At 39.4% G+C, this 19146-nt stretch overlaps 2 protein-coding genes across 3 annotated transcripts in view; both read right to left on the bottom strand.

Moving 5' to 3' along the window:
• Nucleotides 1–7167, bottom strand: part of LOC129765221 (uncharacterized) — a 79288-nt gene extending 72121 nt beyond the window's left edge. For both annotated transcript variants that reach the window (XM_055765288.1, XM_055765289.1), the window contains exon 1: nt 6280–7167. In XM_055765288.1, the coding sequence (XP_055621263.1) occupies nt 6280–6357 (78 nt within the window). In that variant the 5' untranslated portion in view covers nt 6358–7167. The remainder of the gene's footprint in view (nt 1–6279) is intronic.
• Nucleotides 7168–11557: 4390 nt separating this feature from the next.
• Nucleotides 11558–14392, bottom strand: LOC129765857 (uncharacterized). Its single transcript, XM_055766294.1, has one exon. It carries the CDS (start codon nt 14390–14392, stop codon nt 11558–11560), a length of 2835 nt encoding a protein of 944 aa, XP_055622269.1.
• Between the last annotated feature and the right edge of the window lie 4754 nt (nt 14393–19146).

The raw sequence follows: 19146 nt of genomic DNA, 5'->3' as shown, positions 1-19146 counted from the left end.
AATAGGATAGCGATTTTATGAGCCCACCACTGCAACATTAATACTAAACGACAGCATTGTGAATTTATTTGCTATTATCGAAACAATTAATTTAATGCTCCTGCCCCTGGTTGAGTTGGTAGCGAGTGAACAAAGAAGCGGGGGCGATTGCTGTATGCACAGAGCGCTTCAACTAAAATTAGTGTGCTTGCCGGGTCCTAGCTGCATTCAAGCTCCATTCCTCCGTAACCGTAATAATTTATGGTTCTGTGGGGTCGGGTGGCCGAAAATAGTGTCCGCAGTAGCTAGATTTTATGGAGCACCACCACGCTTCGATTGAACTGATATTAACTAAATTGAACGTGGAATATTCTGGTAGGTTTTCCAATTGCGTTCTCTGTTGTTTTGTATTTATATCCCACGATAATGCTATAATTATTCCAGCAGATTGGCGTTCATGTAGTCTTGCTTTGAGCACAGAGTAGAGGTACGACAGAAATTTCAAATGGATATTGAAATTGAAGTGGTTAATATGCAGTTTAAAAACAACCGTTACAGACTCAACATTTCATTCATTATTGAAACAACTTCTCACGATTTATAGAGTAATGTGAACATAAATAGGGCTGTACAAACAAGGTCTCCCAATGCAGGAATGTAAACACATAAAAACTGTTGGGCATTTTCCATTTTGACGATCATATGTTTTATTTGGACAATTGATTTATATATTTATGAATGAAAAATAATATCGTGTAATCAAATCGAATAACCAAATTACTCTAGAAGTGTCAAACCGCGAGAACGCGTGGGTCAAGTTTCATAAACAGACGTTCACCAAACTTTGATTGAAAAGAGTCAATAAAATGTAATGTGTAAATTGTGACATGTCATCTATATATATTAAAATGGATTTCTGTCTATCTGTTTATCTGGTTCTTATGGACTCGGAAACTACTGAACCGATCGACATGAAAATTGGTATGTAGAAGTTTTTGGGGTCGGGAAAGGTTCTTATGATAGTTCTAGACCCCTCCCCCTCTCTAAGGGGGAACTGTCATACAAATGAAACACAAAGTTCTGCATTATTCGAGTAATCAAGTAAACGAAACCAAATTTGGTATTTGAAGATTTTAGGGTGCTAACTAATCAAGCAAATGGAGCCAAATTTGGGATGTGAAGGTTTTTGAGTACGAGAAATGTTTTTATGGTGAGTAGACACTGCTCCTCCCTCTCTTGCCATGCAAATGAAACACAAATTTCTGCATAACTCGGAAACTACTTAAGCAAATGGAGCCAAATTTGGCATGTGAAGGTTATAGGGGTCAAGAAACGTTTCTATGGTGAGTTGACACTCTTCCCCCCTTTCTGAGGGGGGGGGGTATGTGGCTCCATACAAATGAAAAACAAATTTTTGCATAACTCGAAAACTAATCAAGCAAATTGAGCCAAATTTGGGCCATGAGGGTTTTTGGGTACGAGAAATGTTTCTATGGTGAGTAGACACTCCTCCTCCCTCTCTATGGGGGGTTGCCATACAAAAGAAACATAAATTTCTGCATAATCCGAAAACTACTCAAGCGAAAGAAGCCAAATATGGCATGTGAAGGTTTTAGGGGGCAAGAAACGATTCTATCGTGGTTCGACACTCCTCCCCCCTCTATAAGGGGGGACTGCCGTACAAATGAAACACAAATTTCTATATTTCTCGAGAACTAATCAAGTAAACGAAATCAAACATGACATGTAGAGGTTTTAGAGAGCGATAAATGTTTTTATGGTGGTTTGATACTTCTTTCCCCTCTCTAAAGAGGGGGGAGGGTGCTGAACAACTCGAGAACTAATCAAACAAATGGATAAAACTTAGCATATAGAGGTTTTAGAGATCGATAAACGTTTCTATGGTAGTTCGACACTTCTCCCCCCTCTCTAAGGGGGGCGGCTCCATGCAAATGAAAAACAAATTTCTGCATAACTCGAAAACTAATCAAGCAAATTGAGCCAAATTTGGGCTGTGAGGGTTTTTGGGTACGAGAAATGTTTCTATGGTGAGTAGACACTCCTCCTCCCTCTCTGGGTGGGCTGCCATACAAATGAAACACAAATTTCTATATTACTCGAGAACTAATCAAGAAAACGAATTCAAACTTGACATATAGAGGTTTTAGGGGGCGATAAATGTTTTTATGGTGGTTTGATACTTCATTCCCGTCTCTAAAGAGGGGGGAGGGTGAAAAAACTAATCAAACAAATAGAATGAACCTAGCATATAGAGGTTTTAGGGATCGATAAACGTTTCTATGGTAGTTCGACAATCCTACCCCCTCTCTAAGGGGGCCCCCGTACAAATGAAAGACACATTTCTGCATAACTCGAGAACTAATCAAGCAAATTGAGCCATATTGGGCATGTGGAGGTTTTAGGGGGCATGAAGCATTTCTATCGTGAATCGACACTTCTCCCTCTCTAAGGGGGGACTGCCATACAAATGAAACACAAATTTCTGCATAACTCGAAAACTAATCAATCAAAAGACCCAAATTAGGCATGTGAAGGTTTAAGGGGGAACGAAACGTTTCTATGATGAATAGACACTCCTCTTCAGTCTTCCATGTTTCACAAAAAACACTGCGTCCGGGATAAACATGTCCACGCTGCTGTTCGCAGTTTTGTGTTTGAATACAAACATGATTTTTTCGTACCAATATTTGGAAATGTGACATGTTTGTATTCGTGGTATGTTTGGACATACGATGTTTAATCCTAATGTTTCACATGATGTTCGAACATGGTGTACAGTTTCTCTTGCACTTTCACCCCAAGCACCGGCAGTGCGTAGAGTAGAAGAAGCGAATCGGACACCACACCACCACCACTCAACAACGCGTGGTGTGTTGGTATGTTGTCATGGAAAAAAATGTTTTCCTACCATGATAATGGGTGCTTCGTCTAAAATATTGGACAAATAAAATAAACCTCTTTATCTGTTCTGAACAAAATAAAAGTCGATTGATATCAGAGTTCTTCACAATTGATATCATTATTTAGTGCACGCATCAATTTATATATTGAATTCATGTAACATTCGCTATTATTAGCTATTTAAATAGAGCGTGGCGGAGATGTTTAGTTACCCACCACAAATTTTTATTACAATATTTCTATAATTTTAATCGAATATAAAGTACCAGAATTATTCAGCAGTGACATGTTAGGCGTGACGTTAACCACTCGACCCCGGGAGCAACAATTTTGACTGGATCTTTGAATACAAATGGCCAATACTGCTTGTTCGAAGGCGACCCGAGCTATAAAACGAGCGAAGAAGAGGAGAATAAAGGATTAAGCAAACGCATGCACACATAGCATATGTAGTGTAGTGTAAGTGTAGCTTTTAGTTTTTTCTTTCATTCAGTTTGTGATAACATCGAGAAATTAATGGTGTGTTTAAGCTGCTGAAATTTCTCTGCTGTATGCCGCTGGAGGTTGCATCTAAAACTAATTTTTGGGTATTTATTTATTTGGTCAGCATTCGGACTACGTCGCCGCTGTGCAGTCGGTTCCCCAGACTTCAATTGCCAACATGCACGCAAAAAAAATCTCATAGAAAACTTCTTTTCATTCAGAGAATGTTTTCTTTGCACGAAATCAAGGATTATTTATTCAAACTTGCAAAATGTGCATGAACTCATAGCATCTTAGTTCGTGCAATTTTTGTAATGCGAACTAAATTTCAAGTTCGTTTCTGTGAAAAAGTATTCTACGAAACAATGTTTTGGGATGAAATAATTCTTTCCGTGTTTGAAAAGAAACGAAACGGAAGCAGTGAATACTGCGACATTGGGTGATATGTTTGTACATGATGTTCTTGAATTATAAACATCATGTTTGTTTTCACATGTTTATGTTTGTGTATCATTTTTCGTGTTTGGTATAGACATTCAACACTAGCGGAAATCATGTTCGAGTTCAAACAAAAACATGGAATTTTCACATCGCGTGGACATGTGTAAGTGTTTTTCGGAAGACTGCTCCTCTTTCTCTTTGAAGAGGGGGGAGGACTAAATAATTCCCGAACTTATCAAGCAAATGGAATCAAACTTGGCATATAGAGGTTTTAGAGATCGATAAACGTTTCTATGGTGAATAGACACTCCTCCCTCTTCTCTAAGGGGAGGCTAACTTACAAATGGTCGGTGCTAAGTCAGAGCGAACCATGTCGCAAAACTAAAAATTTCGAGTTATTGATTGCATTATGTTAAACATTTTGTAAGCTACATTCTACATTTATCAGATTTGAAAAATCACGCGTACAGCAAGAATAACTTATCGAAATTGTTTTGAACGCTCAAACGAAACCCTTTGTAGCTCGTTTTTCTCTAAATCATAAAAATGTCACTTGGTCCGGTCTGACTTAACACCGACCAAATGAAACACAAATTTTCTGAATAACTCGAAAGCTTATCAATCAAATGGAGCCAAATTTGGCATGTGAAGGTTTTTGAATACGAGACATGTTTCTATGATGGTATGACACCCCTCCCTCCTGTGAAATGGAGAGGGAGTCCAGTAAAAATAATACACATATTTCAACCAAACATATTCCAACCAAACATGACAATTGAAAATTTTCGGAAAACTCTGAATAAAATGGGAAAATTCGGAATATTCAATTCGCAAATGTTGTACAATTACATAGTGCCAAGCGTTGTTGGTTCATTTCATGTTTACGCTAACAAAATTGATATTTGTTCGAAAGTGGAAATGGATTTTCATGTGATGAAACGCATTCCTATACCTTTTTTTCTATATAAATGAAAATGGATCACCGTATGTGTAAGAGTGTAAGAGCAAAACTCGAGAAAAAAATTATCCGATTTACGGCTGTCTTTATTCTATCATATTTTCTGTATCAAACATTTATTCCCTGTAACGGAGAAACATGTTATTTGCAAGTGGATGGAAAATTTTGAACGAGAATTGTGTCTGAAAATAATCTGATATTATAATGACGAGTTTTGGTAGAAGTACTAGAAATTTTATAGCAAAAGATAATTTTAAAGGGTAGATTAAAAAATCAATCAATGAACAGTTCTGCGTTTGGACCCATGAACGTGTGCTTAGTAAGAAAACGTGAATGTGGTAACGAAAAATCAATTTTTGGCGGGACGAAGTTTGCCGGGACAGCTAGTATTCAATATAATACCACAGCCATAACATTTTTCTCACGTTGAATTAATGCGATAGATTAGTAACTATCAATCGCATTAATTCAACATGCAAAAAATGCAACAACAAAAATTATGGCTGTGGTATTATATTGAATGTAATGCAAAGTGTCCGGATTAAAAAGCGTCCGGATTCGAAAGCATTACTGTATTTCTCTCGCGGAAGTTCCAATATGATGAAGGAATGTCTCTTGTGAGAGTTCGGTGCAATGCAACAATTCGAGAGCTTTATCAGAAAGTTTTTGAGGGCACTATCGCCGAGAATTATCTTTGCTTCTAGGTTAAGGAATATTGGAATCATACAGTGAAAAGGTCTTATCCTTATGGTTGCATGGAAATCTATTTGGTTGGAGAATCATTGATAGAGCGTCTAAATCAAGCATGAAGCAATGGATGACATGAATTCCTGAACATCATGTTTTATATTCATGGTTCTAAGCGAATAATCAGAGATTATCCAAAATAACTATTTTTTCTGTTAAATTCAATTATTTTTAAAGTGTCAAATGTAACCCCCGGTCAGTACGAACAACCAAAAACCAAAACAAAAGGTTTAAGTCTCAATCGATTCAGCGGTTCATATTATGTATAAAAAAAATTTAAATAAACATCTACATCAAATATAGGGGAAAATATTTGAAATTCATCCACAGTAGTTATTATATTTCGAACGGAAGAAAATTTAGAAAAGGTCCAAAGCAGTCCAACTCCACGTTACCTAATATGAGAAGAACATGTATTCATTTCAAGATACTATAGCTATGAAATTTTATCGAAGTCTCTAAATTAACTATCTGCTCGTATCAATAGAAAGGAATATTCGTTGAATTATTATTTGGAACATATGAAATTCCACTACGGAAAGAATATATGGCAAATGAACTTAGATTTTCTCAATCAACAATATTAACAATATTTTTGTTGAATTTTGGTCTACTTTGATTATTTAATTGTCCATACACTACATTGACTTAACATCGAGCAATTATTCATGAGCATGAACGGTAAAAATAAGTATTCCACGCGACTCCTACGCCTACGATTTTTGAATATAAAAAAGTTTGCTACTTACAACTTGAATGACGAAAAACAGCAGCGTCGAAACACTCAAGAACAATTTTGGCGGTAAAAGAACTCCAAAGTCTCCCATGTTGTCCACTCGAAGAGGAAAAAACGGATCTATTCGTCAGTTTACACACTCTCCACGAAAAATCCTCTGCTTCCTGTCGTCTCTCCTGACACTGATAGACGACAAACACTCACACTAGCACCCGTTTTCCTTCTATTTTCCTTTCGTTCGCTTGGCAGTTATTTCCAGCCAAGATTTATTCGTTCGAAAAGTGCATCAATATTCTCCAACGGTGGCAGAGATACCCACTTGTCTCTATTATTTTGCACTTTTGTTTATTTTTCCACTTCGCTGCTAAATGTCACCCCCGCACGCGTTTTGTAGGCAACAGGAAAACGATGCTCAAAACACTCGCTCACTCGGTCGTCGTGTTGGCTCTCCTCGCCAGGCTAGAATCCGTTTTCCAATATCAGACACACCTCTCGCGCTCTGTTTTTCCACCCCGCACACGCAGTCACCTCCACCGAGCGGATAGCGGCGAACGGTAAGAGAGACAGGGAGAGGAAATTCAATTAAAATGCTCCCTGTCGGAAGCTTTTTCTTTGCATCCGTCGGATACCGAACACTTTTTATGCTTTCTGATGGATTAGAATTTTGTGTTTCTCTTTTCTAATTCTTCCACTGCTTAGTTAATCTTTCACTCACGATTTGCGAATCCACTGGTCACGCGAACTGCACTACACTCCCACACTATCACTTATCTCACTCTCGCCCAGCTCCTGATGGCACGACAATGATTCAATGCACCTGTTATCTTATGCTTATAGGGAAGAATGCTCCTATCAGCTAGCACTCCTCCAGAATCACTACCGCTTGTTGCTCGGTGCTGCAACGGGAATCGCCTGAAGAGTGACGAGCCCGTACAATCCTTTTTATAGCGTTCGGATGTTGTTCCTGTCGACACCGAGAGACTGCTCACGAGCTCGGCCTCGCGTACGGTATGAATGAAAGCGATGCGTGCGCATGGTCATTCGAGAACGTCCTGGCCCGAAGGGGTCCTTCATTCAGGAACGGTGCTTTTTTTCCCGGATTGGTGCTGCCGAACGAAGGTATTGGTTACGGCGAACGTGCGAATGTTTGCGTGATGGAAAAACCCACGGAGCTTTGCAATTTGTGGGGAGCTTTTAGCGCGATAGTGTATCAACGGATTTACCGCTATACAATGTGCACATGGAAGTGTAAATTTCAGCTTGATCAAATGGTGCTTACAATTGCAAATGCTTCAGAAAAAAAACCCTTAGTGGGATGGGTTGTTTGTTAGAGGATCACTTCTGAAGGAAATTTGATTATAAGAGATAAGTGTCACATGTAGACGACGCTGGCATGTAAAAACGGTCTCATGCTTATATTTATTCATTTATATTTGACTATTGCGTTTGATGTGCACAATAACGTAGCATTTGTGTGTGCAATATAGCAGGTGTACAAGTATGAAACCGATTTAAAAAAAAAACACATGTTTATTGCATTAATAGGAAAAACTCTACTTTATTCAAAGAATTTTCCGTCGATAGGAAATTTGTCAATTTGTCGGTGCCACGCCAAGAGAACTGTTCTTCTATAGAAGCAAACTGTTCTTCATGTCATTCTCCCACATTTTCCTGAGAATTGGAGCGTTGTTGTTTCGTTGTTTTTGTTTACATGATTTCGCTCGGGAATTCCGTTTAGTTTTTTAGGCGGGTGATAAATGTGTTTGGGATGTTATCAATTGATTTTACCTGAACGTAACAGCTTTGAATAAGCAGTCCATCAAGGAAAGAAACCTGCATTAATTTTTAACCCTCCTATACTCGCGAGAATCAAAGAGGTGACTGATTTAAATGATTATTAAAACTGAAGGAAGTTGGAGAAACAGAATTTTGTGGGGTTTTTCTTTATTCAATTATATCTTTTTCTTTAAATAAATACCAATAACGCCTAAAAATACACAATAGTAATATCACAGAGACACGCACAGTCTGTGAGTATAAAAGTTACGATTTCTCGCGCGAGTACAGGAGAGTTAACACGTTTTCTTGCTGCGCTTTCCGTTCAGCGCGCATCAAGTGCGTTTGCATAATATGAGTGTCGCTAGGTAGGCTATTTTTTTAAATATATTATCAATAGCACAACAGCCCGATGTTTCTTGCAGAGCAGAGCAGAGTTGGATGAATCGATCTTCGTTCCACCGTGGATCGATCTCCATCGCTGAAGATTGTTGCGTGGATGTAGTTATTCTATAACAACACAAAGATGGTCAATTAAGGGTCCTGAGTTTGAACACAGGATCGATCGCCTAGTAAGCGAATGCACAACCAAGTGGCTACGAAGACCCCCATAAACGTGTGTTGCGCTTGCACAATTTGCCCATAACGTTCAACAGTTCACACGAGATAGAAAAATTCATTGAACCAGAAAAAGACGGAACAGATTCTTTAAATGCACGTGACGATGTTGATAGTGATAGAATAAGGGAAGAAATGTTGTTTTTGATTGTATGATAAATGTAAAAAAAAATTATCAATATATGACATTCAGATTTTTCATCTTTTCCCGTGTTTTTTTTTTTTTTTTTTTTTTTTTTTTGAAGCTTTCAACAAAGAGCCTGGCCCCGGGAGTAAAAATTGGATATTAAATAAGAAATTTTGACAGATTATTTGAACCCCTATGTGGTTTTACATAGGATCTATAGCGAAAAACGTACTTTTTCGTTTATTTCACGCCATCCTCAAAAGCTTCGAGATAAAAATTTAAAAAAAAATACTGAATGTGCATCTCACTACGGTGTATCAAGAAAAATTATCAAAAAAAAAATTTCATCAAAAATTTTAGTTCTAAAAAACATTTTTTTTATATATATTTTATTTTGATTTACAGATTCAGTACTTCTCTAATTCATATTTCAATGTGTTTCTACGGTTTTACTAGATATGTGTCATTTTTTTCAGATTTTTTTCAGTGTTGCGCGGTACAAAAAAATTTTTTTTTATTTTTTTTATATTTCCAAAGAGTCTGGCTGGGTAAGGGAGTGAAAAGTCCCCCAAACCAAATCACCAGCTGTATGGAAAATGTTGTATAGGGTACTAAATAAAACATTTTGGCAGTAATACCATATATTCAAGCCCTTATATGGTACACCATAGGATCTATGGTGAAAGATTCACCTTTTCGTTTTTTCACGCCATTTCAATAGCTTTGAGACAACAATATGAAAACTTAAAGTACATCTTACTTAGATGTATCGATCAATATTTTCAAACAATTTTTTCATCAGAAAATCAAACACTAAAAAAAATTAAATTAATTTTTATTTTTATTTAAAATTGAATTTTATTTTTTTTTATTTTGAGATTCAGTACTACTCTAGTTTGTATTCAAATTTCTCCCTACGTCTATTTTAGGTTTAAAATGTTTTTTGGCCTTTGGGCATTTTCAATTTATTTCGACTTTTTTTCTGTTTCGGACTCTGTTGCCTCAAACTGGCTCTACATTAAAAAGTGCGCTACGGAAGACAACTCTGTTGCCTTCATTTGGAAATGAGAAAATTTATTATAGGATATAGTAGTGGAACATCTAAATTAGTGTATTTTAATAACATTTTGGAAGTGAAAAACTTAAAAGTTAATAATTTTTAATGTGTTATTATTACTTTTATCCTAAAAATTATACTAATTGGATTGTTCCTATCAATTTGTTCTTTGACACCCAAATTCTATCTTTCTTAATTTGGCTGCAATATCGATATAAAGAATTCCTGGTAAAAAATCAAGCAAAATCTCCAAAAATCACTATTTTTACCCCACTGTACATGTAAAAGCCACTCAAATTTCACCTTAACGTTGAAAGGTTACATTTCTTCTTGAAATAAGTCATATTTGAAATATTAAAAAAAATATTTTTTTCCAAACTGTATTGTGGGGATAGATTTTCGCCAACTCTCGATAGCAAACACGATATTTGTTTCTGTGTGCTTCAAGCTACAATAATTCATTTATTTAGAATTCAAATTTAATCTTCATAACGAATAAACTTACAAATTTGGTGTACTATCATTTGAGAAAAAATGGAAAGAATTTTAATTGATGCACTGCTTTTAACGATGATTCAATTATTCGCTTTTTGTCTTTAGAAAGATCTCTGTTTGTCTTGTTTCCGTTCGAACTGGTTTTTATGGATCGAATGCCGAGTGAAGTTGTCGTCGATATGTAACGTTGCATCGCTATAACGAGGGGTTCTATCGGCACATACCTCCCCCTGTAAATCCTGGTGAAGAACTGATGTATACATTTGCTCACCCGTCACCGGGTTTACACCCATCCATGACGTCAAGAACCGCAAGTTTCACCGCCGGTCTTCTCAGCACTCCGGTCGACGTCTTCACTAACGCCTGTCGAACTCGTCCATCTCTACCGGGTATGATTTCGATTATACGTCCCCTGATCCATTGGTTCCTTGCCACTCCACTGACTGCCAGAACTAGATCACCAACTCGCAGATCTCTCACCTCCTCGAACCATTTACATCGACGAGTAATCACAGGTAAATACTCCTTAATCCACCTGTGCCAAAATCGGTCGGTTATGTACTGTGCCAGCTTCCAGCTACTTCTCAACGTTGCATGTTCAAGAACAGGTTCGGTCGGGAGTATTTTCACACCATTTGAGCTGCCAAGCAAAAAATGATTCGGTGTCAATGATTCTTCATCTGCTGATTCCAGAGGAATGTAAGTTAATGGTCTACAGTTAACCATAGCTTCCGCTTCGTAGAGCACTGTTTCTAAGGTCTCATCATCTGGTCGCCGAGGAGCTTCAATTATCGTTCCAACAGCCAATTTTATTGAACGTACGAGTCTTTCCCATATTCCACCCATGTGGGGCGCAGAAGGTGGAATAAAATTCCATTTAGTTTTTGCGCTAGTAAATGTCAGGGCCAATTCGGTGTTCCGTGTTTCAATTTCTTTCCTTAGCTCCTTGTTCGCTCCTTGGAAACAAGTCCCGTTGTCGGAATAAAATTCAGCTGGCGTACCACGACGTGAAACAAATCTACGGATGGCCATGATGCATGATTCCGTCGATAAGCTGTGGACAATTTCTAGGTGTACTGCCCTTATTGTTAGGCAGGTGAACAGTGCCACCCAACGTTTAGCCAAACTCCTACCGACCTTCACGTGTACAGGTCCAAAGTAGTCGAGTTTTGACCGTATTTCTGGTAGAGGAGCCATTACAGGAGGTTTTGGCGATACTTACATCACTCGACACCAACAGCACCTTCGCGCCACACGACTTATGAGGGCACGAAGCTTGAGAATTTCGAAACGTTGTCTTAGTTCGTTGGTAATAGTTTCCCGGTTGGCATGATGGAAGTGGCAGTGGAACCAATCTACAAGGAGAAATGTTATCCTATGTTGATGAGGGAGAATCGTAGGGTACTTAGCTTCGTATGGCACATGTGGTGCAGTGCCCAATCTCCCACGCATTCTGAGAACGCCGTTTTGATCGAGGAAAGGCCATCGTTTGTAAATTCTGCTCGACTTAGCCACCGTGCGGTGCTGGCGATCTGGGGATCCCTGGGTTTCGATCAGTACTGAAATTTCTTCCTGGAAGACGTCGTGTTGAGCTATTTTCCAAAGAAGCTGTTCCGCCTTCTCCAATTCGTCTTGAGTGAGAACTCCGAAAACTTGTTGATCTCCTTTTATTTTCCGTCTCAAGTTTTGAACATAACGGAATACGAATGCTAATGATCTCAGCATCATCGTCCATTTACTGAATCTTGACGGATTTACGATGGAAACGGCTACCCAATGTGGAAGGACGGAACGTATTTCTTCTTGTGTGGTGAAAATTTGTAGTTGATCTGGCCAAAACTTTCCATCTTTTTTCAAGAAACTAGGCCCTTGAAACCAAGAATTATTTGTATTGATGTTGGATCCGTTCTTCCACTTTGTAGCTTCGTCGGCTGGATTAAATTTGGAGGGCACCCATCGCCAATCGTTCACCTCGCTCGACGATAGTATTTCTCCTACGCGTACGGCGACGAACTTGTGATATCGACGATGTTCAGACTGTATCCAAGCTAGAACAGTCTTAGAATCGCTCCACAGAAAGGATTTTGCAATCGGCAGGGTGTGGTATCTTTTGACTGAGTCAAGCAAGCGACTTCCTTCGACTGCGGCCTTTAGTTCCAGTCTAGGAATGGAGAGTGATTTTACAGGAGCTACCTTTGTCTTGGCCGCTACCATCGCTACGTTGATGTGATCGTTAATTTTCAACCGGAAGTACGCAACACACGAATACGCAGACTCGCTGGCGTCTACAAAAACGTGCAACTGGAGGTCATTGAAGTTCATTGGAGAATCAGCCTGGAAGTAACTGCGAGGTATTCGTAGAAGAGGAAGCGTGTTGAAGAGTCCAATCCATTGTTTCCAGCGCGCCAAAAGGCTGTCACCTATCGGATCATCCCAACCGAGTTTACAGGTCCAAGCATCCTTCAACACTTCCCGTTTTGTGGGAATGTATCCATCGACGAAGACATGTTCCAGGTCAGCTCGAGGGGCGAATGTGTATGTGAAAACATCTTCCGATGGAATCCATTTCATTCCGAGTACCGATTCTGTGTAATCACCCCGCATCAATAGCAGTTTTTTTGTGCTTTCTGATGATAGTCCATCGATTCCTCGTAAAACTTCAGTCGAATTTGAAAGAAAATTTCGGATTTCAAATCCGCCTTTCGTGTGTATTAATTTAACTTCATTGTCTACCTGAATCGCCTCAGTCATATTCTGGAAGCTATCCAGGTAGTCATCCACGTAGTGGTTTTTCTGGATCGCCTCTGCTGCCCGAGGATATTCATTAGCGAACTCTTGGGCATTGACGTTTTTTATATATTGGGCTGACGCTGGGGAACACGTGGACCCAAACGTTGCAACCTCCATCACGTAGATCTGAGGTGGTTCAGATGAGTTCTCCCTCCACAGGAATCGTTGTGACTGCTGATCATTTTTCTGTATCCTGATTTGGTGAAACATCTCTCGTATGTCTCCACTTATTGCTATTGGATGTTGTCGAAAACGCGTGAGCACAGCGGGCAGAGGCGTTAAGAGATCTGGACCTTTGAGAATCTTGGAGTTGAACGAGACCCCGTTAAATGTTGCGGCAGCATCCCAGATTAGCCTGATTTTGTTGGGTTTTTTTGGGTTAATCACAACTCCCAGAGGGAGGTACCAAACCCGCCTGCTATCGCTGGATGATATTTCCTCGTTTGTGGCTTTGTGTGCATAGCCCTTTTTCAAATAATCTCTTATCTGTTGTCGTACTAGAGCCTCAAGTTCAGGATCTTTCTGTAGTTTTCGCTCCAGAGACTGTAAACGGCGCAAAGCCATGCTGTAATTGTCGGGAAACTCTATAACATCGGACTTCCAGAGAAGACCCGTTTCGAAGCGCCGTCCAACACGCTGTGTTGTCGTTTCTAGTAGAATTCTAGCCCGTTTATCATCATCGGACTCGAGCTGCGCTAGCGGAGGGACCACCATGTTATTTTCGATGGTGAAATAGTCACGTAATTGTTCATTCAATAACTGATCGGGGGTAGAGGACGCTACTGTATGAAAGTTGACCGTCATGCGTTGGGCTGGATCAGCTGAGAACCCGCCATAAATGCTCCAACCAAGTTGACACTTCACAACGATGGGTTCATGAGGACTGCCTTCTCGTAGTTTTCTGGGAACACATAAACCGAGATTATTTAGTCCGATCAATAGTTTTGGTTGCGCTGCAGTGTAATCTTTTATTGGCAAGCCACGTAAATGTGGAAAACGCTTAGCCATTTCTTGATATCTCAGCGTTTGTGTCGGGAGTGTAAGGCGGCTGACTGTGCGCACATTTATTAGATCGTGATAGGAGGAACTGTCCTTTACAGATATTTTCAGCTGTACCCGTTGGGAATGATATTCTTCACGGGTTACACTTCCTGTCCATTGTAGAACAAGCGGCTCTTTTGGGCCGGACAAACCCAAACTTTTAGCAGTTGAATGTTCCAGCAACGTTTCTGAAGAACCTTCGTCGATAAAGGCAAATACCATCTGACTTGTTTGCTCTCCGTGTAATACAACAGGAACCATTCGAAACAGGTAGAACTGACCTACAAATGATGATAGATGACTAGCTGACACACCAATTGAATTGACCGAATGGAGGAGGGTGTGGTGTTTGTGACGACATCCTTCCACTTCGCAACTCTTCCATGAACGGCCACTTCCACTTCCCATGACTGTTCAGACAGGTACGACAGAGGTTCTTTTCCTGTACTAGCTTCCATTGATCGTCCGTCGCCAAAGCAATGAAATTTTGACATTCGGCTACTCTATGGCCATCCCGACCACAAGAAGCACACGGTTTGCTTAGCTTATTTCCCCTTGCTACGAAAGTGGGCGATGCCAAGGGAGCCCCGGGTTCTAAGGAATGCGTTTGAATCATTGCTCTAGTTCTCAATGTCATTCTATCATTGTCACACATTTTATAAAGTTTGGGAAGCTCGTATGTTACTAAACTAGCAGCTGTTACTAGACCCGACATGAATTCACCGAAGGATCGCAGTGTAGCTCGTGGAAGTCGAGATCTGTATGCAGCCCAATCTAGTCTCAGTGAACCCGGTAGTTTTTCCACCAGTTCCTGCATAAGTATAGGATTCGTCAGATGATCATCTTGTCGTGCTGCAATCAGGTGATCAACCAGGTTTTGGACGGATATTCCGAACTCCATGATAGTCTCCGGTCGGTCGTGCTTAGGCGATGGGACGTGATGAATTTTATCCAATAAGGACCGGATTAGTAGTTCCGGTCTACCGTACAGAATGCGTAGTGTTTGAATCACTTGTGGTACATTAGATGGGATGAGTAATTTGCTTCGTACCGACTCCAGAGCGTGGCCTTCGAGGCATTTTTGAAGACGTATGAGATTTTCTACCTCTGTATATCCGCATGCTTCCGTCGATTGCTCATAGCTTGTAATAAACAGAGGCCAATCTTCGGGACGCCCATTGAATTTTGGCAGATCTTTGTTCAGCACCTGTCGTGCTGCCAATTGATTGGCATTCAGCATTCCTGGGGCAACTAGATGGTTGTACAGATGATCGTGCGGGATCCGATTGTTTTCAGCTGTAGTGTTCACCGGTTGATAGTGTATTGGCATCGGTACGCTAGGTCCTGAATTAACCCATTGCGATGTAATGGGCGCAGGCTCGAGAGCCGCGATTGATGTCGGTGGAAGTAGTACGGGGGGTACCTGCGGCTCAGGGTTAGTTGGTTTAGTCGGCGGAACGGTGGTGCACTGCTGTTGCTCAAGCCATGAGGATACCTTCACGCTTGGATCGACGATCGAACCTGCTTTGCTACTGCACTCGGACATTTGCTTTATGATTTCGTTTTTCTTTTCCATAGACTGACGACGAATCAATTTCTGCTTGTTGTAATAATCTTTCTCTTCTTGCAGTTTCTTCTCCCGCAACCTTTTTTCTTCTTCCAACATTTTCTTTTTATCCTCCAATTGCCGCTCAGCCTCCTGTATTTCTCGTTTCTTCAGCTCATTCTCTGCGTTAAGTTCTTGCTCTTGCAATTGTTGTTGTTCGCCTACGATTTTCAATTCAGTTTCTAGCTTAGCTAGTCTTGCTGCAGAACTAACACTAGAACGATCAGTATCTGCTTTAGCAGCTCCCTTCTTCGATGATGCCCTGGAAGTTGTTTTGACGTTCTTAACCGGTAACTTCAATGTCTGCTTCGGTTTCGTGCCAGTCCTATTCATCTTACACTCGCTGCACACGTATGAATGTTTTTTTATATTTTCATCAACTCCGGCACATCCGAAATGTTCCCATCTCTGACAAACATCACAAGCGACCATTTGGCCTTCCGCGGAATCAGGCCGATCGCATTTTCTGCAGTTGAATCTATAGGGTGTTGGTTGTTCCTCCATTTTTCTCGTCCTCGTACAAATTTCTTGAAGATTTGTGGGGATAGATTTTCGCCAACTCTCGATAGCAAACACGATATTTGTTTCTGTGTGCTTCAAGCTACAATAATTCATTTATTTAGAATTCAAATTTAATCTTCATAACGAATAAACTTACAAATTTGGTGTACTATCATTTGAGAAAAAATGGAAAGAATTTTAATTGATGCACTGCTTTTAACGATGATTCAATTATTCGCTTTTTGTCTTTAGAAAGATCTCTGTTTGTCTTGTTTCCGTTCGAACTGGTTTTTATGGATCGAATGCCGAGTGAAGTTGTCGTCGATATGTAACGTTGCATCGCTATAACGAGGGGTTCTATCGGCACAGTATATAATCGAGTCCAAAATTGTATATAATCGAATCACATATAATCGAGTCTGTATATAATCGAGTCTGACTTGTATCAAATGAAAGGGATTGACTAGTAGAACACAGTTATTTATTAAAAATTCTAATCCAAAATGGCCGCCACCACAAAGTGGCGCCAAATATATATATTTTTTTCAAAACCACATCAATATGAGTATCAAATGAAAGTGCTCGACTAGTAGAACATAGCAGATCATGGAAAATTCAAATCTACGATGGCCACAGTCCGCAAATAACTGATTACTTTTTAATGGTTTCATTCAGCTTGCCCTGTTTGTATGTATGTTTGAGTGTTTGTAGGATTGACTCACATTAATTGAAATTTGACCCCGTTCCTGATCACTGATTGTTCTGAAATTTGGAACATACCTTTAATTATAGTGCCATTATAAAACTGCTTGAAAATTCAATTTGGCCGCCCCTAAAAAATGGCTGAATGGCTTGACTCTGAGAATAGACTACATTATTGTGCTCCCTTGGCCGAGTGGTTAGCGTCATAACTAACATGCCGGGTGTTCGGGTTCGATTCCCGTTCTGGTCGGGGGATTTTTTCGTCAAAGAAATTTCCTCCGACTTGCACTGTGATCACGCGTATTCTAGAGCTTGCCACTCAGAATACATTCAAGGCGTGTTATTTGGCATAGAAATCTTAACTAAGTACTAATAAAAATGACGCAAGTAATACTACGTTGAGACGGCGAAGTTCCTCTAGGAACGTTAGTGCCATTGAAGAAGAAGAAGAAGATGAACAACATAAATTCGAAAGGTAACCACCACTAAATAGTCGACTATGTATTTTTTGCATTCCCCTCAATACAGGGGAACTTCGATATAGCGTACCCTCGTTATAACGTACACATTTTCAAAGTCCAAAGGAATAATTTTTTGAATAGTATTTTTCTGAAAGAACAATGAATTATCTGTATTTTGATACTAAAGCTTGGTTTGTACTTTTAACCAATCCCGAAGTACAACTGTTTTGTGATTCCGGATTCTAAATGAAAAAAAAAATTTAATCAACAGTACGAAGAGAAACATTATGAGAACGATTGGCTTCGTCTTCTAGTTGAATTTATCCATTAACCTTACTCAAACAGCAACACAATAAAGTAATATAAGCTACGTTTCTGAGTTCTTTATTATGTTTCGATATAACGTACAATTCGATACAAAGTACAATTTTGAAAGTAAAATGTACGTTATATCGAAGTTACGCTGTATTATTATCAAATAAAATGATTTGACTAATAGAATACAGTAAATAATTAAAATATTCCGAAGAAAGTTAGGTAAGAAAGAAAAATTTTAAAAAAGTTTAATGGTTTTATTGTAGAGCTACCACTGTAGTATGCTAATGGTACAGATAATTTACTAAAAACTAGAAAATAAAATAAATAAAACAGCTTTTGAGATTATACGGATGAATGTACTAAAAGCTAGAAAATAATTAGACAAGTAACAGTTAGTAGTTATCACATCCGTTTCTTCATTCATGTTTGTGTTGTTGATAATGTAGTGTATTCTCCAAGTCAAGCCATTCAGCCATTTTTTAGCGGCGGCCAAATTGAATTTTTCAAGATCATGGAATATGCAGTTTTATAATGGCAATAGAATTAAAGGTATGTTCCAAATTTCAGATCAATCAGTGATCGGGAACGGGGTCAAATTTCAGTTAATGTGGGGCAATCCTACGAACACTCGAACATACATACAAATAGGGCAAGCTGAATGAAACCATTAAAAAGCAATCAATTATTTGGGAACTGCGGCCAGCTTGGGTTTGTATTTTTCATGATCTTCTTCTTCTTCTTCTTCTTCAATGGCACTAACGTTCCTAGAGGAACTTCGCCGTCTCAACGTAGTATTACTTGCGTCATTTTTATTAGTACTTAGTTGAGATTTCTATTCCAAATAACACGCCTTGAATGCATTCTGAGTGGCAAGCTCTAGAATACGCGTGATCACAGTGCAAGTCGGAGGAAATTTCTTTGTCGAAAAATTCCCCCGACCAGAACGGGAATCGAACCCGAACACCCGGCTTGTTAGTTATGACGCTAACCACTCGGCCACGGCAGCATTTTCATGATCTACTGTGTTCTACTATTCAACCCCTTCATTTGATACCCATATTGAAGGGGTTTGGAAAAAAAATATGGCACCATCTTGTGGTGGCGTCCATCTTGGATTTTCATTTTTCATAAATAACTGTATTCTACTAGTCAAGCCCTTGCATTTGATACCCATATTGATGGGGTCCTGAGAAAATATGTAATCCACCATTTTGTTGTGGCCGCCATCTTGGATTTGCATTTTCTATAAATAACTGTTTTCTACTAGTCAAGCCCTTCTATTTGATACTCATATTGATGAGGTTTTGAAAAATATATATGGCGCCATCTTGTGATGGCGGCCATCTTGGATTTGCATTCTTCATAAATAACTGTATTCTACTAGTCAA

Source organism: Toxorhynchites rutilus, chromosome 2 (assembly GCF_029784135.1).
Source record: "Toxorhynchites rutilus septentrionalis strain SRP chromosome 2, ASM2978413v1, whole genome shotgun sequence".
Taxonomy (NCBI): domain Eukaryota; kingdom Metazoa; phylum Arthropoda; class Insecta; order Diptera; family Culicidae; genus Toxorhynchites; species Toxorhynchites rutilus.
The sequence above is the reverse complement of the archived record's forward strand: the minus strand, read 5'-3'. Positions and strand labels throughout refer to the sequence as shown.